The sequence below is a fragment of the Scyliorhinus canicula genome, chromosome 12, assembly GCF_902713615.1.
Source record: "Scyliorhinus canicula chromosome 12, sScyCan1.1, whole genome shotgun sequence".
In the NCBI taxonomy this organism is placed as follows: domain Eukaryota; kingdom Metazoa; phylum Chordata; class Chondrichthyes; order Carcharhiniformes; family Scyliorhinidae; genus Scyliorhinus; species Scyliorhinus canicula.
This window is the reverse complement of record NC_052157.1, coordinates 25938233-25965879: the sequence shown is the minus strand read 5'-3', so window position 1 is coordinate 25965879 and position 27647 is coordinate 25938233. Positions and strand designations below refer to the sequence as shown.

At 45.9% G+C, this 27647-nt stretch overlaps 1 protein-coding gene across 1 annotated transcript in view; it reads left to right on the top strand.

The window, feature by feature from the left end:
- The window catches only part of LOC119975063 (WD repeat-containing protein 72-like), a 410282-nt gene that overhangs the window by 225426 nt on the left and 157209 nt on the right, over positions 1-27647 (top strand). The window contains exon 16 of the mRNA XM_038814560.1: positions 26475-27319. Coding sequence (XP_038670488.1) covers positions 26475-27319 — 845 coding nt within the window. The remainder of the gene's footprint in view (positions 1-26474; positions 27320-27647) is intronic.

Below are 27647 nucleotides of genomic sequence, written 5' to 3'. Positions count from 1 at the left end.
CGAGAAGAAGGCATTCAGCCCATTGAGTCGGCATCGACCCTTGAATGAGTACCCACCTAGGCCCCATCCCCACCCCCCCTATTCTCGCAACTCCACCCTAAGGGGTAATTTTACATGGCAAATCCACCTAACCTGCACATCTTTGGACTATGGGAGGAATCATAGAATTTACAGTGCAGAAGGAGGTCATTCAGCCCATCATGCAATGGGCGCGATTCTCCGAAATGGAGACAGCGTGTTCGCGCCGTCGCGTTCCACGACCGCGCGAAACAGGCGCGGGCACTACCGATTCTGGCCCCCACAATGCTGGAGCGGTTCACGCCGCTTGGTACCCTGTGCAAGAATCTCATTTTAACATGTGTTGTTCTGCTTCGAGAAAAACTTTCACCTCGTAATCAACTTTTACAAATACTGTGGATGTTTGGTTCCCATCAGTGTGATTTAAAAACTTATCCAGCCTCCCTTCCCGGCGCCGAATGGCCGCCAAGCTAACCCGCACATGCGCAGTTAGGCCGTTCCAACCCGCACATGCGCAGTTAGGCCGTTCCAACCCGCACATGCGCAGTTAGGCCGTTCCAACCCGCACATGCGCAGTTGGGCCGCGCCAACCCGCGAATGCGCAGGGGACTTCCTCAGCCCACCGGCCCTGACGCAACATGGCATGGGGGTTCAGGGACAATGGCCTTGCCAGGATATTTGGCCATTCCCAGCCTCTCTGCGCTCTCCCTCGCTGCCTGTAAATACACCTGAATCCCTGTACTCTCCCCTTTTGAGGTGCTTCCCAAAGATTCAAGTCAGAGTGATGCTCTTGAGGCAGTCATATAATCCCAATAGGAAAAGATTTGGACCAATAATAATAATCTTTATTGTCATAAGGAGGCTTACATTAACACTGCAATGAGGTTACTGTGAAAAGCCTCTAATCGACACATTCCAGCGCCTGTTCGGGTACACAGAGGGAGAATTCAGAATGTCCAATTCACCGAACAGCACATCTTTCGGGACTTTTGGGAGGAAACCGGAGCACCCAGAGGAAACCCACGCAGACACGGGGAGAACGTGCAGACTCCACACAGACAGTGACCCAAGCCGGAAATCGAACGCGGGACCCTGGCGCTATGAAGCGACAGTGCTAGCCACTGTGCTACCATGCCGCCCAAATTCTTATTTGCCAGTTTCTACTGTTTTTCTTTTCATTCCGGGATGTCGGGGAAGGATCCTTTTAAACAGCAAAGGGCTGAAACTTGCTCAAATGAATTGCAGAAGATGATGTCTCAATCCATTCAAATATATAAAAAAAGTCAGGTTCTGGCTGAGCAAAACTACCTGCAGATTTCAGCTGATCCGGCTATGAATGATGTTGCCCTGAAACAACAGTTTGAAACAATACAACAGGGAGGGCTGAGACACTAACTAGCAGAAGTCAAATTGTAAGGTACGAACTTCGCCATTTGGGTCAAGAAAGATGAGAGAAAATATTTTTTGGGTTTTGTGTTCAGTAAATGCACAGGTACCACAAGCCATTGCTGTTCACTTGACGCCGGCTCCCAAGGTATTTATCATGTGGTCACTGGCTTCAGCAACCGCTCCTGAGGCAGGGAGGCTACATTTAAATCCACATCAGGGTCATCCGCTGGTGAGGGGCATAAGAGCCTGTTCAGCAGTTCATGCTGCCGCAGAAGCAACTGGAATTTGTCGTCAGTCAAGAGAAATACAAACAGCGGTGAAAATAGAGCCAGGAGTCCATTTCTGAAAAGGAGATTATCCCCTTCTTGCTGTGCAATTGGGGTAGGATCTGAGATTACCCCAGTCTGTGGGGCTAGCTGCAAGAGTCATTTTTTTGTGCACTGCTGAGTCCACTGGCCTGTGATGGCCTTTCGGTAGGGGGAGGGCATAGAATCATAGGATCTTACAGTGCAGGAGGAGACCATTCTACCCATCGAGTCTGCACCGACCCTCCGAAAAAAAGCACCCTGGCTCGGACCACTGCTCCGCCCTATCCCCACAACCCCACCTAAACCGCACAATGTTGGACACTAAGGGGCAATTTATCATGGCCAATCCACTTAACCTGCACACTGTTGGACTGTGTGAGCTAACCACTGTGTCACCATGATGCCTCATTTCTGAACCCTTTTCCCAATATCTTTCTGTAACATGGATCATGGCAAACATTTTGATTGCGAATTATGGACAGTTCTATAACCTTCAGTGGCTGAGGACGATATTGTTCACTGCCCCTTTCACATTTAGTAACCTAGATTTTAGATTCAGAGTTATTGTCGCGTGTACTGAGGTACAGTGAAAAGTATTGTTCTGCGTACAGTCCAGGCAGATCGTTCCATACATGAAAACATAGGACATACATAAATACACAATGTGAATACATAGACATAGACATCGGGTGAGCATATGGAAGGTGGTGCTACAACAGGAGAGAAGATGCATGGAGAGATCAGTTCAGTCCATAAGAGGGTCATTTTGGAGTCTGGTAACAGCGGGGCAGAAGCTGTTTTTGAATCTGTTGGAGCGTGTTCTCAGACTTTTGTATCTCCTGCCCGATGGAAGAGGCTGGAAGAGAGAATAACCCGGGTGGGAGGGAGGGGTCTTTGATTATGCTGTCCACTTTCCCAAGGCAGTGGGAGGTGTAGACAGAGTCAATGGATGGGAGGTGGATTTGCGTGATGGACTGGGCTATGTTCACTACTTTATTGAGATGCTGAAAGAGAACATTTTAAAAACCCTCTGAGCACCTCCTCCATTCGTTAAGATCATAGCTGATCTTCTACATCAATCTTATATCCACCTACACACATGTCCCCTTATCCAGTCAGCCTCTTAGTGTTCAAAATCTATTGCTCTCAGTGCAACAACATTCAGTGATGGGGCATCCACAGCCTTATGGGGTAGGAAATTCCAAAGATTCATAGCTGTCTGAGTGGATGACTTAGCTCTTCTTCTCAACCCTAAGTAGCTGGCCCCTTCTCCTGAGACACCAACCCATAATTTCAGACTCTTTAACCAGGGAAAAACAGTCACTCAGCTATACTGCCAAGACGGCTAATGAATTGTATTCCCTTCAATGAGATCACCTCTTATTCTTCGAAATTCCAGAGAATAAAGGCCCATTCTGCTCAATCTTTGTTCAGCGGTCAGCTGTCTCATCCCATGAACTAAGCTAGCGAACCCCTCTAAGGGAAGTATATCTTTCCTTAGGTAAGGAAACCAACATTACTTGAGATGATTTGGAATGGTCAGAACAGGCACAATGCTCTCTCAGCACTTCCAACCACTCATGAGAGGCTGTCAGAGGAACTAGAGTTTTTAACAGTGAGCCATGTCAACTTAGCTGATTTGTGAGAGCTTTGAGCTTGAGGGCTTACAATACTTATCAAATGCAGTTTGATCAGGGATCTCTCCAAGCTGCTTTCCAATTCCATGTTGCTGCTAAGGGAGTATTACAATTTGTTTCTTCACACACACTCCTGTGTGAAGGGTGTCTCCCTCCACCTTATTCAGGACTCTGGCTACATTCTCAACACCCTATGCTACCGATAAGGCCTTGAACGCCACAATTCCATCAAACAAAATTAGTCTTGCAGCCAGAATCCTGTATTGTTAGCTGCTAGCAAGATTGGAGATGGGAAGGGCATTTACTTAGGCCAGATGGTAGCGTACAAACCATCAGGGGCTGGTTTAGCATACTGGGCTAAATTGCTGGCTTTTAAAGCAAACCAAGGCAGGCCAGCAGCGCGGTTCAATTCCCGTACCAGCCTCCCCGAACAGGCGCTGGAATGTGGCAACTAGGAGCTTTTCACAGTAACTTCATTGAAGCCTACTCGTGACAATATGCGATTTTCATTTTTTCATTTCATGCTCCCGCCTTCGGTCGAATTAAATACTTCGCACGAAAGCCCGTGGGCCATTTCAGGCCTTTAGGTGGCCAATTAACGACCACTTACAGCCTCATCCCGCTGTCGCTCTGCTATCCAGGAATTGAGTAGGTAGTTTTCCTACGACAGCCGCAGCCGTCTCAGTGGTGCTGCGGAGCACAAGAAAGCTCTCAGTAGGTGGAATATCTGCCCCCTGGGATATTAATTCCAGGGGAAGGCCATGCTACTGCATGATTGGTGTGTGGTTCAGTGAAAAAAGGCAGCATGAGTGTTCTGTGCTGTACTGTTCTATGTTCTAAGACCGAATGTTCAGCTGGAACATGGGTGGGGAGGAAGTTGGGGGAACCTGGATGGTAGAAGGAAACATTAAAAAAACATTTTTAAAAAAGGGGCCTCACGGTAGCATGGTGGTTAGCATCAATGCTTCACAGCTCCAGGGTCCCAGGTTCGATTCCCGGCTGGGTCACTGTCTGTGTGGAGTCTGCACGTCCTCCCCGTGTGTGCGTGGGTTTCCTCCGGGTGCTCCGGTTTCCTCCCACAGTCCAAAGATGTGCGGGTTAGGTGGATTGGCCATGCTAAATTGCCCGTAGTGTAAGGTTAATGGGGGGATTGTTGGGTTACGGGTATACGGGTTACGTGGGTTTAAGTGGGGTGATCATTGTTCGGCACAACATCGAGGGCCGAAGGGCCTGTTCTGTGCTGTACTGTTCTATGTTCTATGAGTCTTTCGTTGGCTTTCCAGCCGGTAGATGAGACCTCCGATACATCAACAAGATTCCGCCCATAGAGTCATTACGGCACAGAAGGACGGTTTTGGGATTATTGAATCCATGTTGGAATTGACTGAAATTTGGGGACAGCAGCCATCGTTTGCCAATACCCAGTGACTTTATAGCGTATTGTTGGCTGGGGGAATATTTGCAAATATACCCTTACAATTGCAGCACTAGTAAAAAGCAGAGCCGCTGCAGTTGTAATGGAAACACACATCTAGATTGTTTACTGTAGACATGTCGTTCCTTGAATGAAGTCACCTCCACATAGGAAAAACCCTCTCAACCTGCACCTTGGGCTGGATCCACCTTCTGGGATCAGGAACTGGACATTGGGAGAACTTCCTGACTCCGCGTCGCAAGTGGACCCCCAATTCGATTTTTCAGCTCCAAACTATTTAGCGGCCAGAGGTTACGCTTGACATCTGATTCAAGTCAGTGAGCTGGCTTCTGAGGCTGGAAGACCAAAAGGAAGGTCTCCAGCAATGACACATTGGCAGCCCCAATGTCTAAGGAGGGAGTAGGGGAAGGAAGGAGAGGAGGCACCTCCATCTTCAGGCACCTGCCGAACACTTGTTGGAAGTGTGAAAATAGAAAGAGCTCACACATGCTGGGCTGCCCTGATGCAGGGGAATCCCCTCCACACAGAGGAAACCTGTAGCCGCAGCTGTGAACAGTGCAGTGTAGTGGCTACGAGGAGAGGGGGCAAATTTATAAAACTCTCTGGAGATCTGGTGCCCTCCCTGCCCCGTGTGTCGCTGGATACCTGCCTGCCTGATGGAAAATAACCTTCTTTCAAAGGAACAAGAGAGATGCAGCAGATTGTTGTGATCAGCAATCTTGCCTCAAAGGGTGCTGGAAGTAGGAACTTTCAAAAGGGAACTGGATATATATATATATATATATGAAGGGGAAATTATTCCGGGATTATAAGGGAGATGGTGGCATCATGATGAAATCACTGGATTAGTAATCTCGAGACCCAGGCAAATGCTCTGGGGACCAGGGTTTAAATGGGCGGCACAGTAGCACAGTGGTTAGCACTGTTGCTTCACAACTCCAGGGTCCCAGGTTCGATTCCTGGCTTGTGTCACTGTCTGTGCGGAGTCTGCACGTTCTCCCTGTGTCTGCGTGGGTTTCCTCCGGGTGCTCCAGTTTCCTCCCACAGTTCAAAGATGTGCAGGTTAGGTGGATTGGCCATGTTAAATTGCCCTTAGTGTCCAAAAACGTTCAGTGGGGTTACTGGGTTAGGGTGGAGGTGTGGGCTGAAGTGGGATGCTCTTTCCAAGGGCCAGTGCAGACTTGATGGGCCGAATGACCTCCTTCTGCACTGTCAATTCTATGACTCGATGAAAACCAACCCAGCTGGTGCCATTTGAAGTTCTGTTAATACATTCTGGAATTGAAAGCTAGTCTCAGTAATGATGGCCATGAAATCATAGTCGATTGTTATAAAAGTCCATCTGGTTCACTCGGAAGGAAATCTGCCATCGTTACCTGGTCTGGTCTACATGTGACTCCAGATCCACAACCATGTGGTTCAAAGTATCATAGAATTTACAGTGCAGAAGGCGGCCATTCGGCCCATCGACTCTGCACCAGCCCTTGGAAGGAGCACCCCACTTAGGTCCACACCTCCACCCCATCCCAGTAACCCCACCTAACCTTTTGGACATTAACAGCAATTTAGCATGGCCAATCCACCTAACCTGCACATCTTTGGACTGTGGGAAGAAACCGGAACACCCGGAGGAAACCCATGCAGACACAAAACGTGCAGACAGTGACCCAAGCTGGGAATCGAATCTGGGACCCTGGAGCTGTGAAGCAACAGTGCTCACCACTGTTCTGCCGTGCTGGCCCGCTGCAAGGGCAGTTAGTGATGGGCAACAGATGCTGGCCTTGCCAGCGATGCCCACATGAAAGAAGGAAACAAAAAGTTGTTAAACAGTTGGCGCAGACACAATACGTTCCTCACTCTCACATGATTCTGTATCTATTCAGTGGTACAGTGACCATGGGGGGTGGGGAATTTTCCGTCCCTGTTTTCGGCAGGCGGAAATGGCGGGGGTGGGGCGGAGAATCGTGGGGGCTGTCACAAAATACCTTTCACAAGGACCACCCATTTACCCACAGACATGGGGAAATGCCATGGGGCGATACCAAAAGGGGGTGGGGGTGTCCTTGGGGGTGGGGATATATTGGCGAGGGTGTCCTGTATCAGTGGGGGAGACAGGGTCCCACGTTCGATTCTCGGTTTGGGTCACTGTGCATGCGGAGTCTGCACGTTCTCCCCGTGTCTGCGTCGGTTTCCTCTGGGTGCTCCGGTTTCCTCCCACAAGTCCCGAAAGACGTGCTTCTTAGGTGAATTGGCCATTCTGAATTCTTCCTCTGCGTACCCGAACAGGCACGGCAATGTGGCGACTGGGGTATTTTCACAGTAACGTCATTGCAATGTTCGTGTAAGCCTACTTGTGACAATAAAGATTATTATTATTATTCTCCTGCTTGAGGCAAGACTTTGGACAAAAAAAGGGGAAACTTGCGCCCCATGGGCTTGGTTCTCCGCACGCGCCACATTTCTGTTTCACCCCGCCGGCGGGATGCTCCATCACGCCAGCTGCTCAATGGGGTTTCCCATTGTGGGGCAGCCCCATGCCGTCAGGAAACCCGCAGGCTGCCGACAAAATGGTGCATCCCGCCAGTGAAGAATTCAGCACCATGTCTTTGGCAAGCAATCTGACATTATCTCATCATAGACCATAGAACAGTACAGCACAGAACAGGCCCTTCGGCCCTCAATGTTGTGCCGAGCCATGATCACCCTACTCAAACCCACGTATCCACCCTATACCCGTAACCCAACAACCCCCCCCTTAACCTTACTTTTATTAGGACACTACGGGCAATTTAGTATGGCCAATCCACCTAACCCGCACATCTTTGGACTGTGGGAGGAAACCGGAGCACCCGGAGGAAACCCACGCACACAGGGGGAGGACGTGCAGACTCCACACAGACAGTGACCCAGCCGGGAATCGAACCTGGGACCCTGGAGCTGTGAAGCATTTATGCTAACCACCATGCTACCCTGCTGCCCCAAATCGTTCTCATCGTTCTCCTATCGTTTACAAATTATTTCTACCCAATTGTGTTTTTGTCCCTATTGTCTTGCACTGATCTGTGCCTTCCACCACTGCTTTGGTCACCTCTCCCCATTCTTGCAATAATTCTTCTTATCTGTTTCTGCTTTAATAAATACTTTGGGACTGATACTCCGTTGAAGTCAGCATAGAAATGTAAATTATTGTTGTTGTGCAGCTAGGCTTGAAATTGCACGCGGGATAACTTCATTTTTTTCTCTCAGAATTTTACCTCTGTACTTTCGGTACAAAAAAAATGGCTCGATGCTGATGCATCGGAAAGAGGAATGTCAGATTAATATTTTAAGCATTCATATTGTACCACCCCCATGTCATCATTTCAGTCCTTTGGCACATTTGTTTCTACCTGCAAAGTTCTTCAGTAATTTAATGCCGAACAATTTGTACCCTCCTCCTTTTCTCAAAAAGCTTCCAATGTTGGTTTTCAGCCCCCGTTAAATATATTGCGGTCAGAATTTTGCAGGCCCTTTACAGTCAGGCTGGGAGGCAGAAAGGTTGGCAAAATGATGTGGGGAGAGGAGGGGACGGGAAGGGAGGGTGGGTGCCCAGGTCTTCCTGCTGCCATGCTCATTTTTGCCAGCTGGGAAAAGTTGGCAGTTCAGACACTGTCGGAAGGGCAATCGAACCATTTAAGTGGCCAATTAAGGGCCATTTCCTGCCTCTGTGGGCATTTTTCTTATGTTAAGAGTGCCACGTTGGGAAACTGCCACTGAAACCCAGTAGCATCCTAGTGGTGGTGGTGGGGTGCTTCCTTATAGACACCCATGACCCCCATAGGGGTCCCCTGCTGGCGAAGGCCATCTTTGGACCAGTAGCATTGCTGGTGCTGCGTGACTCCCTCCCTGCTGCCTGGTCCTGTTCTCCCCTGACACCACTTAACCTGTCTTGAAGAGCCCCCAGCCTAGCGGTGCCTTTTCCCTGGAACTGCAGCTTCAGCAATGACCACCACCTGTGGTGGCGCTGCTGAGTTGTCGGTCCTCTGCTTCAGCTGTCTGCTCTTGGGGGCGGTTCACCACCTTATCTGAACGGCGGCCCCAACGGCAGCTTCCTAATTGGACAAAATGTAGACCCAAACAGTTCAGAACTGAAATATGTTCCGCCATCCTCTTCGTGTTGCTCATAGTAACCCATACATGGTTGTCAAAATATAAACTTGTGCTTTTTGTCAAGAGAGACAATTTGTAGCTGAAATATTTCAATGCAGGTTATGTTTCAGCTATAGAGCACAATTGCCTTCTGTCTGGGACCGTAGGTATTTGAATAAAATAAAAGGTACCATTTAAACCGATAAACCCAGTGCTGAGTGCTAATTTTCTTACGATCTGCTTTCTATTAGGTAAACCCCGGATTAATCCAGGCAACCTGTTTTGTTTTCAGCACATAAATGGACAAGCAGAAGTGGCCTTTGTCCCCAAAGTGTCTTACGCTACAAAGACCCTTTTGAAGAATACTCAACTTCCACTTATTTTCTGCAAATGGGTGGAGACTGCCGAATTAACTGGCTGATGTTGTTAGAGGCTGTTCTTTTCCAACGCTTGACAGGAAAGAACAGCTTTGGTGCCTGAGTGCTGTGGAGGCTGAATTGAAATTTAATTTTCCAGGGTGAATTATGCTTCTCTCTCTCTCATGCAGCACACAACAATATGAAATGATGCCGACTTGGCCAAGTGGATAGCAGGATGGAACAAATGTGAATAATGCTGTTGACACTCAATTGCACAGTATCTCAGCTAAACTATTTAATTTTGGTCCTCCTGTTACGAAAATATCGAATGGGCAAAAATCGCCGATACACATAACGACAAAATCCTTCAACACCCTAGCTGAGAGCAATTTTGACCGATCACACATTTTGAGCGGAGTGGGATTTTATTAAGTAGCTGCCACCCAATTCTACCCTTCTAAACCAGTTTGAAACCCAAGTGCAATATCATTTATCTTTATTCTCTGTGCTCCACAATGACTGGCAGTAAGGTGTCCATCTGTTCATTTGAGATTGCGCTAAATAGCAAGTGGTCAATGGATATTAACTGACAGGGGTCAAAAGGGCCTCTTGACCCTTTGGGCCCGGCAGAAGCAGTTGGGACATGAAGGCGTGATCTACAGCAGGATAGAAATTGCCAAAGCTGACACGGTTTTAATTAGTCACGATGTTTGGAATACGAAGTGAAATCAACGGTGAGAGACAACAAAAGGTATCGAATATAGTAATTTATTACCAGTCAGTGGGGTTTTTTTTTTGCGCAGTGGGGTTGTTTTCCCCCTGCCGTGGTCAAAGGAAGCAAAAAGGTACTCTAACACTTAACGGAAAGTGGGAGCCCTGCTGCTATCAAGAGATGCTTGGTGCTCAGATGATTGCCTGTGCCATTAGCTTGGTAATGTTTTTTTTCCCTCTATTGTAAACGCACCTCCCCGAGTTCTTCCTGTGCATCCGCTGCAAATTGAGGGGCATTTCACGTTTCTCCTCCATTTGTGCTGTCAATCACTGAGCTGCAGCCACCGGGATAGATTCAATCCTGACTGCTCAGAAACCTTTCTCTCCCAGTCAGCACTGTCCACACCCGGGAAGAAAAGGCCTTTTTTTCATTCCCTAGTACTTGTCATTAAGGAGGAGGTGGGGGTAGTGCCTTTGTAACCCAAGTTGCGCCTTTAATTAGCGGAAGAGCTTACGAGCAATGAATCAGGGTAGGGAGAGGAGGGGAGGGTGACAAAAAGGGTCTCGAGGCTCTTTTTTTTTTGCGAGTCCCGTTCCTGGCTTAGAGCAGACAGGAGGGCTTTTCAATTTCCCCTTCATTCTTGCAGCTGCTTTCACCTTGACCCCCAGGAAGAATGTGTTTACCAGCCCAGGGTCGGAACACAGTACTGGCAGAGGGGTCAAACAGGCTGTCACAAACAGATTTTGTTAATTTGATTGAAAAAAAAACACCATTGTTATTATGTAACGTGAAAAGCTTCCAAAGCTGCTCATCAATGCCCTGTAATAAACGACAACACCAACTGGCCACTTCATTGCAAGGAGATGAGTTGCAAACTTTGCTTGCTTCCGTTCGACAAGGAAAGGTTCATTTTTAACAATTTAGGACGCCAGGGATTACATCATAGAAACCTACTTACAAATGTCACTCGCAGGAGCAGGTTCGGCATAAATTCTGCCTAAATCTTTATTAAAGCGCATTTAATACAGACGAGAATGATTCTGAATAGGCTAGTTCATATTGCAGCCTGGTTTGCTGTGGCAGCTTTAGGGCTTCCAGCCCGTCTTATTTGCAGCAAAAGTCCTCAGCAACACAAATTGCTTCGTATGAACTTCTAAATACCGCAGACCTTCTAATTGACAAAAGTTTGCAATGGAAAACATGCAGCTTGACAAGCAAGCTGAAACATGATATTATGGGGAGTGCAATAATGTAGATGCTCGATCTGCTGGGATTTCTACAGTGGTGCAATTGCTTCTCTGAACTTCTGAGTATTATTGTTTCTTAGTGCGTTTGACAAAGGAACTCTCAACCTTTACAATGTGGATAAGGTTTTTTATTTCCCTGCACCCATATTTTAGTTTCTTTATACTTGGCAGCCTGAGGCACAGGCCACAAGAGAACCATCTGCTAAGAAAGGAGTGGAAGGACAGGCCAAGCGTGACATCTGGCAGTGCTGGACTCCAGATCCCCTTGAGCTCAATAGAGGTCCATCCTTAAGTATTGATTAAACCAATACTTTGGGTGTCCATATGGCTTGGGGAAAGAAAAACCCAAGGGAAGACTGCCCTTTCCTGAGATTGAGGATGACCTATTTAATGCTTGAATTCTTGTCGTGGACATCAAGGGGAGGGGGAGGGGGTGGGGTGGGGGCGTAAAAAGTCAGGTTGTGCGGAATCTAGTCATTCTGTGTGGCTTATATCACCTACCCTCTGAGACTTTAAGGTTTGACAACCCATCTGAGGGTTGACACTTAAATATCAAGCCCACCCCTACCTCGACATTTATCAGTAGGTAGAGAATAATTGACAGCTTTTGCAGGGACGGGAAAATTCAAGTGGGATTATATTTTGATGTGGGATATTTAACTTTTTATTTTGAGAAATATACATTTTTGTTCGGCTTTTGTCATTTTATAGAAAAATACAAAAAATGCAAACAACAGTGAAGTAAAAAAGGAAAACAGTAATCTAATCGATGCAGCCCCCACGCCCCCTCTACCCTGCTCTAACAGCTAACAGTGACCAATTCCTTGAAATACAATATAAACGGTTGCCATCTCTGGTAGGAGTGACCCCCGCCTCATGGTGTATTTGACCTTCTCGAGGTGCAAACGCTCCATGATGTCCCCTAGCCTCGCCGAGGCATTAGGTGGCGTGGCCAACCCCCACCTAATCCGGACTCGCCTCCGAGCAACCAAGGAGGCGAAGGGAAGGACCTCTGCCCCCACACCACCGTCCGCAGCTCTGGCAAGTCCCAAACACAGCCGCCAAAAGGCTCCAGCTTGACCTTCCAGATCGTCGACATGGTGCCGAAAAAAAAGAGGGAATATTTATCTTTAATGAATTAACCTACATAAATGACAAAACATTGTATGCAATTCAGAGTGCTTACTGAACGCAACTTAATACATGTACCATTAACTTATTCATATTGTTTTTAATGAATGAAAATCTAGACTCACTTTCTAATTCCAGGCCAGTTCACTGTTCTGTGTGATGTCAGTTGTGCGGCCTCTCGTGTACAGGAGCAGTATGCCATTTGGACACTTGCATTATTTATCCTAAAGGTGCAATCAATTCCTAGCCACTGTATCTGCGATACTAGACCAACGAACGCTGGCTCCTCCATCAGCATCACACCACCTTAGACTCTTATGAAATGTTGGCTACATTTTCAAGATGTACATTTATAACTTGCACACTTAACACAGCGTGCGTTCGCTGGGATGAACAAAGGTCATATATAATGCCAGTCGCGAATAAAATAGCCTGGCTCTTTTATCGGTGGTGTGTATTTGGGAATCACTAAACTGTAGCAGAAGCTCCTGTAAAGATTTCCTCTTCCGAGGTGCCTGTTGTAACATTTTCAGAATTGAGTGATCAGTGCGATTGCCGGTGAAGTTTGGCACCCATGCTTAATCGCTGGATGTTGGAGTGCAGCAGTCTACTCAATTTGCATGTCCATTTGAACCAGTCATTTTGCTGCTCAGCAAAGCCTGTTGACCCAGGTACAGGGTTGGGATATTCTGTATCTTTACAGCACAGGGGGTTTGGGGTCAGGTTGAAAGTGCCATTCAGCAAAGTAGTTCTGCAGATGCCTTTTGTGTTTGCAAAGATAAATAACTGCAGCTTCAATGGGAAAGAAAGCGCGACTCCCTGATTACTGCAATGGAATCAACTGCTTTTTCTGAGAGTTTCCGTTAATAACTCCGAGCCCTAAGTGCAAAGTTATCCGTGTCGATTTTTCTTTTTGCATTCTGTGCAGGGCACTGGCTGAAATCGCGCATTATATTTCATGCTAATTGCATATTTAGGGTTAAAATATCCCATTTGAACTCATCATCAAATGCTCTTGAGAAGCGGCTGAGTGCATAATTAGCCTTTTGACAATAGCTTTGCATTGACTGGATACTTTGAAAGGCTGTACCTGAAACTGCATTACCATAAGTGAGAAGAGGTGCAGAATGTAAAGCATATCTCACAAGAGCCTTGTTACTTTGCCAGGCTTAGAAACATGCCGTGCTCTGGAGTAGAGAGCTCTCTGCTGCTGGCTAGTAAATTATAAATCTGAGAGTGCAGTCAAGAATGTCCATAATCTTAAATCATTAAAAACGGCTTTGCAGTCAGTTTATTAAGTGCCTAGAATGTCCAACTAATCATCCTGAGCAGTTTTTATATCTGGCTTGAAACTAGACTGTAGTTTTATTCTGTACTGTATCACATCTCGGGGCTCTGGAGTTATGTTGAGAGCCAGGAGTGGTATTGTACTGTCATATTTGTATTGGCCTGCTTCTTGTCAGTTGGAATGTGACTAATAGCTGGATACCAAGTGGACTGGGTCAGTAAACAAACTCATTAACACTCAGACGTGTATTACTTTTATTTTTACCCACATTAAAATCATCATTCCACTCTTGAACATTATGTGGGGCTGAACAAGTCCCAATTCTCTGCGTGTCAGCAGAAATGTTACTTTATTACCGAAAGTATTTCCCTGAATTGCTCTAATGTGGTAATAATCAAAGGAGCCATTTTCCTTTATTATCACCTGAGGCTTTATATTTCCAAGCTAGGCCAAGTGGGCTAACTTTGCATTAACTCCATGAGCCTCATTTGTGGAACTTGTTAAGAAGAGGGGTGAACGGATTACCCTCTATTCAACCACCTCGGTTGGTCACAACAAAGGTTTACATATCTTTTTTCACAAGGATATTCCCTTTTCCAAATCGGAATGTATTTAACTATTTAAGCTGTAAGCAACAAGGTGCCAATCAAACAGGTTTGAGTCAAAGAAAAGGCAAATTTATTAATTACTAAACCTGAGAAAAATAATAAAAATGCAACGTCAAGCATCGCACACACAGGCAGTCACACAGTGCAGACTCTATGGAAATAATAGGGGAAATAGAGAACAAAATAACAATAACATCACCCTGTCTGCTCAAACATAGTGGTCTGAAATGTATTTGTTTCAACACCAGAAGTATAGCAGGTAAGGCAGATGAACTTAAGAGCACTCATTAGTACTTGGAACTATGGTGTTATGGCTGTCACAGAAACGTGATTAAAGGAAGGGCAGGATTGGTAGCGGAACGTTGGAGGATATAGATGCTCCAGAACAGATAGAGGGGGATGTAAAAGGGGTGGGGGAGTAGCATGACTGGTTAAGGAAAATATTCTAGCCGTACTGCAGAAGGACACCTCGGAGGGCTCAAACAATGAGGCAATCTGGGTAGAGCTCAGGAACAGGAAAGGGGCAATCACAATGTTGGGTGTTTATTACAGGCCCCCCAACTGCCAGCAAGAGATAGAGGAGCAGATAGGTAGAGAGATTTTGGATAGGTGCAAAAGTAACAGGGTTGTTGTGGTAGGGGATTTTAATTTCCCCTATATTGAATGGGACCCACTGAGTGCTAGGTACAAGGATGGGGCAGAATTTGTAACGTGTATCCAGGAAGCCTTCTTGAAGCAATATATAGATCGTCCAACTAGGACCTGGTATGGGGGAATGAGCCTTGACTGGTGTTTGAGGTTTTGGGGAACATTTTGGGAGTAGTGACCACAATTCCGTAAGTTTTAGGGTACGTTTGGATAGGAATCAGGGTACGGTTAAGGTGCTAAACTGGGGCAAGGTAAATTACGATAACATTAGACAGGAATTGAAGAATTTGGTTTGGATGTGGCTTTTGGAGGGTAAATCAACATGGGACGTTTGGGAGACTTTCAAGCGACCGTTGATTAGGATTCGGGTAAGTCATTTTCCTAAGTGAAGGCTAAGCATGGGAAGTTTAGGGAGCCTTGGATAACAAGGGATATTGTGAACTTTGTCAAAAAGAAATAGGAGGCTCTTGTACGGTCTAGAAGGGTGTGGACAGTCAAAACCCTTGAGGAGTATAAAGAAACTAGGAAGGTACTGAAGCAGGAAATTAGAATGGTTAGGAAGGGTCATGAAAATTCCTTGGCAAGTAGGATTAAAGGTGAATCACAAAGCCTTTTATTCATATGTAAGGGAAAACTATTGGACCACTTAAGGACAGTGGGGGGAATCTAGAGGAAATGGATGAGGTACTAAATGAGTACTTTGCATCAGGGTTCACCAAAGAAAAGGACTTTGTGAAAGATGATTCTTGGGTAGGGTGTGTGGACAGTCTAGGTCATGTTGACATCAAAAAGGAGGTATTGGGTGTTTCAAAAGACTTTAAAGTAGATAAGTCTCCTTGGCCTGATGGGATTTACCCCAGAATACTGAGGGAAGCAAGTGAGGAAATTGTTGGGGCCTTGACTGACATCTTTGTATCCTCATTGGCTACAGATGAAGTCCCAGAGGACTGGAGAATAGATAACGTGGTACTGCTGTTTAAGAAAGGTCGCAGGGATAATCCTGGAAACTATAGGCCGGTGAGCCTCACGTCGGTAGAAGGTAAATTATTGGAGAGAATTCTCAGGGACAGGATTTATACTCATTTGGAAACAGATGGACTCATTAGCGATAGACAGCATGGTTTTGTGAAGGGAAGGTCGTGCCTCACTAACTTGATCGAGTTTTTTGAAGAGGTGATAGAAATGATTAATGAGGGGAGGACGGTGGATGTTGTTTCCATGGACTTCAGTAATGCCTTTGACAAGGTGCCTCATGGCAGACTAGTACAAAAGGTGAAGTTACATGGGATCAGAGATGAGATGGTAAGATGGGGCAGCACGGTAGCATGGTGGTTAGCATAAATGCTTCACAGCTCCAGGGTCCCAGGTTCGATTCCCGGCTGGGTCACTGTCTGTGCGGAGTCTGCACGTCCTCCCCGTGTGTGCGTGGCTTTCCTCCGGGTGCTCCGGTTTCCTCCCACAGTCCAAAGATGTGCGGGTTAGGTGGATTGGCCATGCTAAATTGCCCGTAGTGTCCTAAAAAGTAAGGTTAAGGGGGGGTTGTTGGGTTACGGGTATAGGGTGGATACGTGGGTTTGAGTAGGGTGATCATTGTTCAGCACAACATCGAGGGCTGAAGGGCCTGTTCTGTGCTGTACTGTTCTATGTTCTATGGATACAGAACTGGCTCAGTCACAGAAGGCAGAGGGTAGCAGTAGAAGGATGTTTTTATAAATGGAAGGTTGTGACTAGTGGTTTTCCACAGGGATCAGTGCTGGGGCCTCTGTTGCTTGTAGTGAACATAAACGATTTGGAGGAAAATGTAGCTCGTCTGCTTAGTAAGTTCGTGGATGACACCAAGGTTGGTGGAGTGGCAGATAGTGTTGAGAATTGTCAGATGACACAGCAGGACAAAGATAGGTTGGAGGCATGGGCAGAGAAATGGCAAATGGAGTTTAGATAGGTATGACATTTAGGTAGGTCTAACATAGAGGGGAAATATCAGTAAATGGCAATACTCTTAGGAATATAGAAATTCAGAGAGATCTGGGCATACAGGTCCACAGATCTTTGAAAGTAGCAACACAAGTTGACAAGGTAGTCAAGAAGGCATACGGAATGCTTGCCTTCATTGGACAGGGCATCGAGTATAAAAACTGACAAGTCATGCTACCGTTGTATAGAACCTTGGTAAGGCCGCACTTGGAATATTGCGCACAATTCTGGTCGCCACACTACCAGAAGGATGTGGAGGCTTAGGAGAGGGTGAAGAGGTGGTTTACCAGGATGTTGCCTGGTCTGGAAGGTGTTAGCTATGTGGAGGGGCTGAATATACACAGACTGTTTTCATTGGAACGACAAAGGTTGAGGGGCGACCAGATCGAGGTCTACAAGATGATGAGGGGCATGGATAGAGTGGATGGGCAGGCACTCCTTCCCAGGGTCACCACGGGGCATAGGTTTAAGGTCCGTTGGGCAAAGTTTAGAGGAGATGTGTGAGGCAGGTTTTTTACACAGGTTGGTGATGAGTGCCTGGAACGCGCTGCCAGGGGAGGTTGTGGAAGCAGATACATTCACGGCGTTCAAAAGGCATCTGGACAAATACATGGATAGGATGAGTATAGAGGGATACAGCGCTAGGAAGTTCTGAAGGTTTAAGTAGATTCTAAACTCTGCAGCTAATTTGGATGAGCTGGTTTCTTGACTATGTTTAGACATTGAAGATGTTGCAATTATTATCATACCTCAGTTCACTGGTTGATTTCTGGTAGGGTTAGTTTCTTAAACTGGGTGACACACTTATTCAGAAGATAGAGAGGGTAAGTGAGCAACCCTCAGCCTGTTTCCTCTGCTCAAGACTTCCTTGACACCACCTGTTACTTGCAATCTTTTTCAAGGCACTGGGCAGCCTTTCCTTGAAATACTTCACCCATTGTGTATTTTCAAGAGGATTTCTGTGTGTCTGTGGCAGCCATTGTTTCCATATGCGTACTTTGCATTTTAATGTCACTTCCAAAGACAAGTTCCAATGGGCGTCTGCATGATAGAAAATGTCTCTCTCTTCACACTATCCCCTGAGGGTGATTTGTTTTGTTTTTCACCTTCGCTTTGGAATATGGCCGTGCATTTCAAGAACTTTTCTCTCAGTTTAGATTGCAAAATTCCCAGTCAATTGAAAGTATCAAAAAAATGAAGGAGCATGGCCTCATGAAAAACCTTATAAATGCCACTTAAATATTGAAGTGAATTCTGTCTCTTGAGTAGCCCTTTTAACTGAAGTATCTCCTCAAATATTTCCAGATTTATGAAAGATAAACAACTGTTGAGTTCTTCAAGTAAATGATGAAGCGCTTCAGCTACTGCACAGCACTGGTTTTTTTTGGTTTATGTTTTATTCCTTAATGAATATCAAGTTACTGTTCATTATCCTCCAGACCTGAGGGATAGCTCTCCATTTTCACATCTTAACCAAGCCCTTTTCATTTATTTCCACAAGAAGCTGAGGTTATAGATCAACCCTAAAACGTCATTCCTAATGCTGATAAAATGGTGTAAAATATTTTAAATTTTACTTCTTTGATGTATCCTTATTTGATCTCAGAATTGAGACGGTCAAATCCATTCATGAGAAACCTACAGTTTCCTCATCGCTACATCCAATGATTGATGTTTTTTGCCTTCACTACCAGGAGTTAATTCCATATATTGATCACTGTTCACCATGAAGAACTTTGTGACGTTGGTGCAATGGTTGCCTTTGACTAGTTTGAAGCTGTGTCCTTGTCCCACTATCATGATTTAGTTCATGATGCTCTGCAGCTACCTTTCCTAGATCATTGTGTACGTATGGTGGGGGGGGGTGAGTTTTTGCCCCTCATTTTCGGTGGACGGAAATGACAGCAGGAACAGAGAATCGAGAAGGAGTTCCAAAACAGCTTTTGCGCCAGGGGATTTCCCCTTTTGCTTGCCCCCCCCCCCCCCAAGTGATGGGGCGGGATTCCTGCCACGCAATGACGGAAATTAATTTAAATACAGTAAGCTGGCCTCCCCGCTGTAAAATGCCCCCTTGTGTGGAAGTAATCTTTTGAAAGTCACACCGCTGGGGTTGCTGACAGGTTTTTATGACCAGGGAACTGGTGAAGAGAACCTACCAGGGGCGCATAGGTAAGCACAGCCCCCAGAGGGGCGAGGGTCATACCCAGGCTGTACCCTAACACTGCCAGGGGGCACTGCTGGCGGGGAGGCGGGGGGGGGGGGAGTTCCATTGGGGAGGTTTAGGGGGGTTGTCCCATGCCCGTGGGGGGTGGATCCTTGTTTATTTTATTTTTTTTCAGATCAGGACCAGGCGCCCATCCGCTCCACCAGCCCATGGGACAATTGAACGCCTCCAGTTTCTTTTGACAATGTGCCAAGAAATATGGTGGGGAAGGCGGGAACAGGCACGAAATGGGCACGAGGACTAACGACACAGTGCTGGAGCGGGTCACACCGCTCCAGCCTCCCTTCCCGGCACCAAATAGGCATCGCGCCAACCCGCGCATACGTAGTTGGGCTGCGCCAACCTGCGCATGCTCGGGGGACTTCTTCAGCGTGCCGGCCCCAACGCAACATGGCGTGAGTGTTCAGGGGCTGGCCGCGCAACCAAGTAGGCCCGGGGGGGGGGGGGTCCCACGGCCGGAGAATTGACGACCCTACTGCGGACAACGGCCCACGACCAGCGCTGCGCCAAATGCGCCATCGCAAATGGCGCTGATTCACTGCACCTCGCAGAATCACGCGGCGTGGCGCGGCTGCGGCGATTCTCCGGCCCGGCACGGGGGCTGGGAGAATCGCGCCCCACTTTTCCCACCCGAGTTGACACACTGTCAACAAAAAGAGAAAATTCCACCCATTGTATTTTTCAGATCACTTCCTGTCGTCGCCTTTAAGGCTGAGGTTTCTCCACAGTTTCCAGCAAGTTCTTTGATTCTAAAAATTACTCTTGTAGTTCTTCTCAGAAACAATCCCCAGCTTGAAGATCCACCTTGTATCTCAGTGGACCAGTTTGCTTCAAGCTACTGTCCCACAGATCCCAGCAACGTCCCGTCCAAGTTTTCCGCAGTTGGTCCTTGCTTCCTATATTTCCCTGGCCAACTTATTGACGTTCAGAGATTATAGGGAATCATTGCCACAATGATTAAATTGCATATGTTCATGCAGACTTTTGTCAAATGTTTTTTTTGGAAGTCAATCTGTGCACCCGTCCACAGTTACACCATGAGCAAAATACTCCTGATAGAGTAAGGTTTCTATTCCCTCCCCCAGTAAGCTGAAGGTGGGTTGAAGTTCTGAGTGCTCTGCCCTGATAAAGTGCGAGAGAAGGAATTCAGGACCAGTATTCTTAGGTAGACCCTTTTTGGGTTTGGCATGGATAGATATTATGAACAGACATGCTACATCGGTAACCTTCCAGTTCATATTGCAAGTATTCGACCAACCTGAAAGAAAAACTTGAATTTATATAGCAGCTTTCATAACCATCGGCCCTCCAAAAGCGATGAAGAACTTTTGAACTGTAGTCACTCTTGCAATGTAGGAAACAGAGCCAAGTTTTACACTGCAAGTTCCAACACCGCTTTGGGATAATGATCAGATAATCCTTATTTGTGATGTTGACTGAGGGAAAGATACTGGTCAGGACACCACGGTTAACTCATCTTTGAAATAGTACCTTTTTTTTACGTCCAGCTGAGAGGGTATGCAGAGTCTCAGGTTAATGTTTCATGGAAAGATGGCACCTCAGACAATGCAACATCCCCTTAGTATTGCTCTGGTGTGTTAGCCTCGATTTCTATGCTCAAGGTGGTGGGACAGGTGGAGAGAACAGTTAAAATTTCAACAGAATCCCTGCAGTACAGAAGGAGGCCATTTGGATTATCGAGCCTGCACCAACCGTCTGAAAGAGCATCCAATGTAGGTCCACTGCCCCACCTCATCCTCGTGACCCCATAACCCCACCTAACCTACACAGCTTTGGACATCTGAGGAATAATTTAACATGGTCAACCTAGCTAACCCACACAGCGTTGGACTGTGGGAGGAAACTAGACACCCGGAGGAAGCCCAGGCAGACACGGGGAGAACATGCAAACTCCACACAGAGAGTCACCTGAGGCCGGAATTGAACCCGGGTCCGCGGCACTATGAGGCAGCAGCGCCAATAAAGGATATAGTATTCTAGGCTTTGTTAATAGCGACATAGAGTACAAGAGAAAGGAGGTTATACTGAACTTATCCAAGACACTACTTAGACCTCTGTTGGAATATTGTATATGGTTCTGGACGCCACACTACAGGAAGGATGTGAACACATTGGAGAGAGTGCAAGAGAGGTTTACAAGAAAGGTTCTGGGATGGGAAACTTCAGTTATGAGGATAGATTGGAGAGGTTAGAAGTTCTAGATCATGAGGGGCTGGACAGAGCAGATTGGAAGGAACTGTTCCCATTCATAAAATGTTCAAGAATGAGAGGGCACAGATTTAAAGTGGATTTGCAAAAGAAGCAAACGTGATGTGAGAAAAAACGTTTTCACGCAGCGAGTAGCTCGGGTTTGGAATTCACTGGGCAAATGCTGACAATATGAAGCACGGCGATCTTGGATTACTTCAATCTGTGTATTTCAGTGCTCCAAAATTATATCAGAATTGCTCTCAGCCTATTTGACAATTTGGGGAGGACTGCACCAAACTTACTTAGGGCCAAACTCAAGGTGCTGAAGGCTCGGTGAATGCTTCAGTGCAAGTAATCTAATTAATATTGGCATCACTGAAGTAGAGCAAATTCTGTTCCCAGCTTTGTGCATTGCTCACATGATGCTTCCTTTACACTCACATGAAATGAGTCTGAAAGGTCAGGAATCATTGACAATATCCAGGAGCCTTTGAAATCTTCTGTCATTGATATCACTGAGAGACCAAGAAACATTTGTTTCTTGGTGACAGATAAGTGTCGCCTATTGGTTATATACTCAATGGCCCTAACACCTGACTTGGCGGGCAACCTGGAATGAAAGCAAGGGCGGAGAAGTATGATGGCATCAGCAGCATGTTGTCCGGATCTACCACAATCCAGTGTGCCCAGCTACGTGGAACTGAATCATCAGAAGTGTCTTAGGGAAGAAGGACAGTCCACACTCTGGTCACTTACAGCCATACAGGCTTCCTTTTTATTTTGATGTATTCCAGGCTACAGATGGAGTTTGCATTATTCGCTGCCAACAGAGGTATTAGCGAGGGAGACTGTTCTATTCAGAGGAGCTAATGTCACTGGCCAAAGCGAGAGTGTGTGTGAGCAATATAATTCCATTCCATTGCTGCTTTGCGTAAATGCACTGGGTGATTGTACCCATGCAGTGTCTGTACTTCTGTTCATAAGAATGGATCCCTCCATGAAGGGATCGAGGGATTCTATTTTTAATCCCTGCTAATGACATCTGTTCAGCAGCAAAAGACTGAGGTAGAGCGCAGATCAAATAAGGTCCAGTGCACCCAGCAAAAACGTTATTGTGCATGCTTCTGGCATCTTGAAGTAGCCCTTCAGGTGCTCGAATAAATTGGAGACACCTTATTTACCCAATGTTCTGATTATTGTGGGCCGCATCTTCTACAGAGTTACCATACAAAGGAGCCAAAGAGTTGACCAGGAGGAGTGTCAGGACAGAATCAAGGCCAGAGGAGGATGCAGAAATTGACAGTTACGGCTGGAGCACCAATGTAGCAGACTCTCGTGCAAGATAGATTTAGCAAAGCATCTGAGCTGCTCCAATCTTTTTGGCACCTTGTACCATTCATGCATCATTCACATGTTTCTTTATCATTCTCAATGCCCAAAATGGGCAAATCAAGTGTACACAGTTTAGTGAGTACATTGATTTAAATATTATTAATGCTGCTGTCTATTGTCCCATGGTGGTTTGGTTTCTGGATAATTTGAGTGTAAGGCCTCCATGGGGCACTCCAGATTTTTTTCCCCCCGTAAAGCTCAGGAAACTGAGAATCATTGGTTATGGACGAATGAAGTGGGATGTTTCAAACAAAAACAGAAAATACTGGACAATCTCAGCAGGTCTGATAGCATCCGCGGAGAGAATAGGAAGCGAACGTTTCGAGTCTGGATGACCCTTTGTCAAATGGTTCAATACTGCCTTACTCGCATCGCACCAGTGGACTTGACATTTTGCTGTTATAGGTGAAATACAACACAAACTAATATGTAGGCTCGTACGGTGGCGTAGTGGTAATGCCACTGAGCTAGTTATCCCGAGGCTCATATTCTGGGGGCACGGGTTCAAATCCCACCACAACATTTGGTGGAATTTGAATTCAAGCAATAATAATGAGAATGGAAAAACTAGTCTCAGTAACGGTGACTATGAAACCATTGTTGTAAAAACCCACCCATTATTCTAATGGTAGATCCGGACAACATGCTGCTGATGCCATCATACTTCTCCGTCCTTGCTTTCATTCCAGGTTGCCCGCCAAGTCAGGTGTTAGGGCCATTGAGTATATAACCAATAGGCGACACTTATCTGTCACCAAGAAACAAGGGGCAGCACAATAGCATTGTGGTTAGCACAATCGCTTCACAGCTCCAGGGTCCCAGGTTCGATTCCGGCTTGGGTCACTGTCTGTGCGGAGTCTGCACATCCTCCCCGTGTTTGCGTGGGTTTCCTCCGGGTGCTCCGGTTTCCTCCCACAGTCCAAAGATGTGCCGGTTAGGTGGATTGGCCGTGATAAATTGCCCTTAGTGTTCCAAATTGCCCTCAGTGTTGGGTGGGGTTTCTGGGTTATGGGGATAGGGTGGAGTTGTTAACCTTGGGTAGGGTGCTCTTTCCAGGAGCCGGTGCAGACACGATGGGCCGAATGGCCTCCTTCTGCACTGTAAATTCTATGTAATCTATGTAATTACACTTTAGGGATGGAAACCTTCCACCCTTACCTGGTCTGACACTAGACCCACAGCAATGCGGCTGAGTGTTGACTGCCCTCTGGATAGGTGTGACAAACCACTCTGTTCAAGGGCAATTAGGGATGGGCAACAAATGACACCCATAATCCTGTGAAAGAATAAATGACATAGATTTTCAATAAGTTGCTTCATTCAGTAATCTGAAGCATATTTACATTATTTACCATTGTGGTGACAGAATGGACATTTAGGAGGACGTGAGGAGAGAAACAGTTAAGGTTCATGCTGCACTAGTAATTTAACCCTTTTCCAAGTCAAACATACTTGACATTCATCTCAGGAAACGGGCTCAGTTGAAGAAGAAATGTGGTTTAGTTCTGTTGCGTCCAGCTTTCAGTAACATTAATAATTTGGGATCCGGAAAGAAATGGAAGTATCCTGAAAATATTATCGAGACTAGAATGAAGAAATTATTGGTATTTACATTTTGGATGCCTTTTTTTCTAACTATATTAAGTGTTCAATCATCAGAGCAAGAACGTTCCACAGTTACGCCACAAACCTCCGACCAGTTTGGTTTTGCTCATCCCAGCCACCCCCCACCCCTACTTCGGAAATATTGGAGAGGGAAGTCGCAGCTTCCAGCCGCTCCTCCACAGTTATTCCCAAAGTCACTCTGCAATAGTGGGCAGGGTGTATAAATCAAATGGCGCTCTGCTGATTCCTTTCCCTTTCCCCTTCCCCCTCCCTTCTCAAATGGAACGTTTGGTTACTATATGAGACTTCTATACCAGCATTGGCTGGCTGTGATCTGACAGACTCCGTCCAGATGAGGTGGGCGACTTTGAGTGACAAATAGCCTTGGGATATGACCTCATGACCTTTGAATTGGAAATTGAGCTGATGAACCATCCGCGGTCAAGGCATATATTTTTATTCCCGGACATGCATCATAATAGTCTCTCCTCAAATATTCTTCCAATTATTTCAAAGATGTGGAAATGTCGGCTTTGGACTGGGGGTGAGCACAGTATGAAGTCTTACAACACCAGGTTAAAGTCCAACATGTTTGTTTCAAACACTAGCTTTTGGAGCACTGCTCCTTCCTCAGGTGAATTATTTCAAACTCCAAGCATGTAGTTTCAACATTGTGCTTCACAAAGGTTTAAAAGTCCAAAATGATTAATGAGAAGGCAGCATTCTCTTTTTAATGGACTTGACCACTGCACCAGTGAACGAGACAAGATTTATTTACATAATAGACCCCGGAAGAGAAACAAATTAAAATCAGTTGTAATTATTGACCACTTGAGCCACAAGATTTGTTGCAAAATGTTTTGAAGAACGACTTACTGAGAATTTCTGAAATTGATGTAGCTGAACTTAAAGAATTTGTCATTTTGCCACAGGCAAGCCATGGGCACTAATATTTAGCGGGTGATCATGAACTGCCAAATTGCATAATCAAGGTAAACTTTTCTTCTAATGAGCACCGTGTGAATGAAGCTTTAAACTGTAAAATATATAGGTAGTTATTATTTACGCCCTGTTGACTTGAGCTCTCCAACAGGTTTTTCGCTGGTCAGGTTCATTAGTGACTTTGTTGGTCAAAATAAGGCTGTGGTTAATTATGGTCCGAGCTCAATGGTAATGTTTTTACAAGTGTTGGCTCACACAAGCTCAGTAGCGAAGGAAGCTGCTAGCCATTGTCTCAGCATAGCTGGAGGGAAGGCGGGGGCATATGTTGAAAAGCTGATGCAGAGCCTACTGCAGGAACAGCATCTGTGCTGATTGTTAGCTTCCAGTGTGTGATCACAACGAGGATAAGCCTGGCTTAAAAAGTTCAAGTCAATTTATGAAAAATAATTAGAACACATGTCTTGAGTGCAAATGACTCGGGCATTAAAAACGCATAATTGTTAATGTGTTTATATGACATTCCTATGTCTTGTGTTAACTTGAGCACCAGCCCATTATTTTTATACGTTGAACCTCAGTTAAAGTATCACACAGATAAGAGCTGATAATTTTGCTAAGTGTTCCTTTGTAATGTTTTGCCAACAGTCTTTTCTACTCGGCTTCCTTGACGATCTTTATCTCTCTTCCCTATCACCCCCCCCCCCCCCCCCCCCCCCCCCCCCCCCCCCCCACCCCACCCCACCCCAGGACGGTACAATTCTACAGGGTATCTCGCCGAAGTGGCTACTATTAACCCTTGACATTGAGTGTTTGCATATCACACAACTGCGAGGAACATCAGAGCTTAAAGCCTATCCTCTCCTCACGTCCCATCCACAAGCAGTCATTTTCAGCAGTGGTTGCTGGGTAGCAATTGGAAGCAGGAGCACTGACTGATTATTCAATGTTTTTTAACCCTCACTAATGCTGGGGCATTACAGCCAGTTTCAACGCCTCTGGCTGAAATGAGTTAATTCGGTGCAGATCGTAGACCACTTCTGGTTATCAAGGGAGCCCGCTTGATTTGTTTTTTAAATTTCTTTCACAAACCTAAGGTAACACTGCATGCTTTGTGACTGAATATCAAGCCATTCTTTTCCTCCTTTTCCCCCTCTCTCCGCCTTCGGTATTTGCTCATGATTCATCTCAACAGCCACTATTTTTGCTTTTAAATTGCAGTCTGCATTTCCAGAACCGACACTGCAGCCACTCACCGTGCTGCCCGTGAAGACAAAATGGAGCGATAGCACGATCCACGTTCTACTGTTTGACATCAGCGCCATTTGTGAACAGCTGCTTGCGTATCAAGGGAAAGAACCCAAATTGCAGAATGCTGTCCAAAGCCATGAGACATTGAAGAGACTAACTAATATTGATGGGAAAAAGCCACCAATGTCCTTAAGAAGAAACAAGACAATCGCACCCCCATGTCAGACAAACGGTTCGGTGAAAGATTTAGTCCGTGAGCATTTATTTTACAGTGAGAATAATACAAGTGGACTTGCGAGGGAAGGTGCTGGAATTAGCAAACAAAAAACTAAACCCAAGGGTGCCAAACGGGTCGCTATATCAGCAGTGAAAAGAATGGATGTTAACATGGCTAGAGACACAGCGAAGTTACTAATTTCCTGCCTCTTCCCCTGGGGTGTGGATAGAGATCTGGATGAACTCTGCATGAAGCATCTGGGCATGTTTGAGCCTCGCTGTCCAGTCTCCTTTGGCCTTTTGTCACAGGATGATTACTTGTCTCTCCTTTTGCCGGGATGGTACCAAGTCAATCGGGAGGTGACAAAGGACTGTGTATTCTGCAGCAAGATTTCAAATAAAGTTGTGGAACTCGCAAAGCAGGTCTCAAACGTTACCCAAGCCCACGCTGTCTCAGTGGCGGAGACCCTGAATGATGGAGCAGAAGGAAACTTCCAGTCAGAAATGACGTCCTATTTGCTGTCTGTCATATTGTTAGTCAACATACAGATGAGAATGCCTTTTCTGTCCAAGGGGGATGAAACGCACAGCACAATGAGGTAAGATCAGTCGAGTTCACTCCCCTAATACAACAGAGGTGTGATTAAATCTTAGCCCCTGCCTATAGTGAAGCATTCTTGATGTAGAATATTTACAACTGTAGCCCTGCTAACAGAAGAGACCATGATTAGCAAATCCTTGAATTACCCCTTGCTCATTCATTTTAGTGTTTGACCATTATTGCTATGAATATCGATTGTGCTTTAATTAACGGAGATCTCCCTGGATGGTAGCGTCCTTAGTGAATAAAATGTACTGAGTGTTAATAAGATTTTTTTTTCCACTTCCTTAAGGTAAAGGAATGCATTATAGTTTCAATAAATGTAA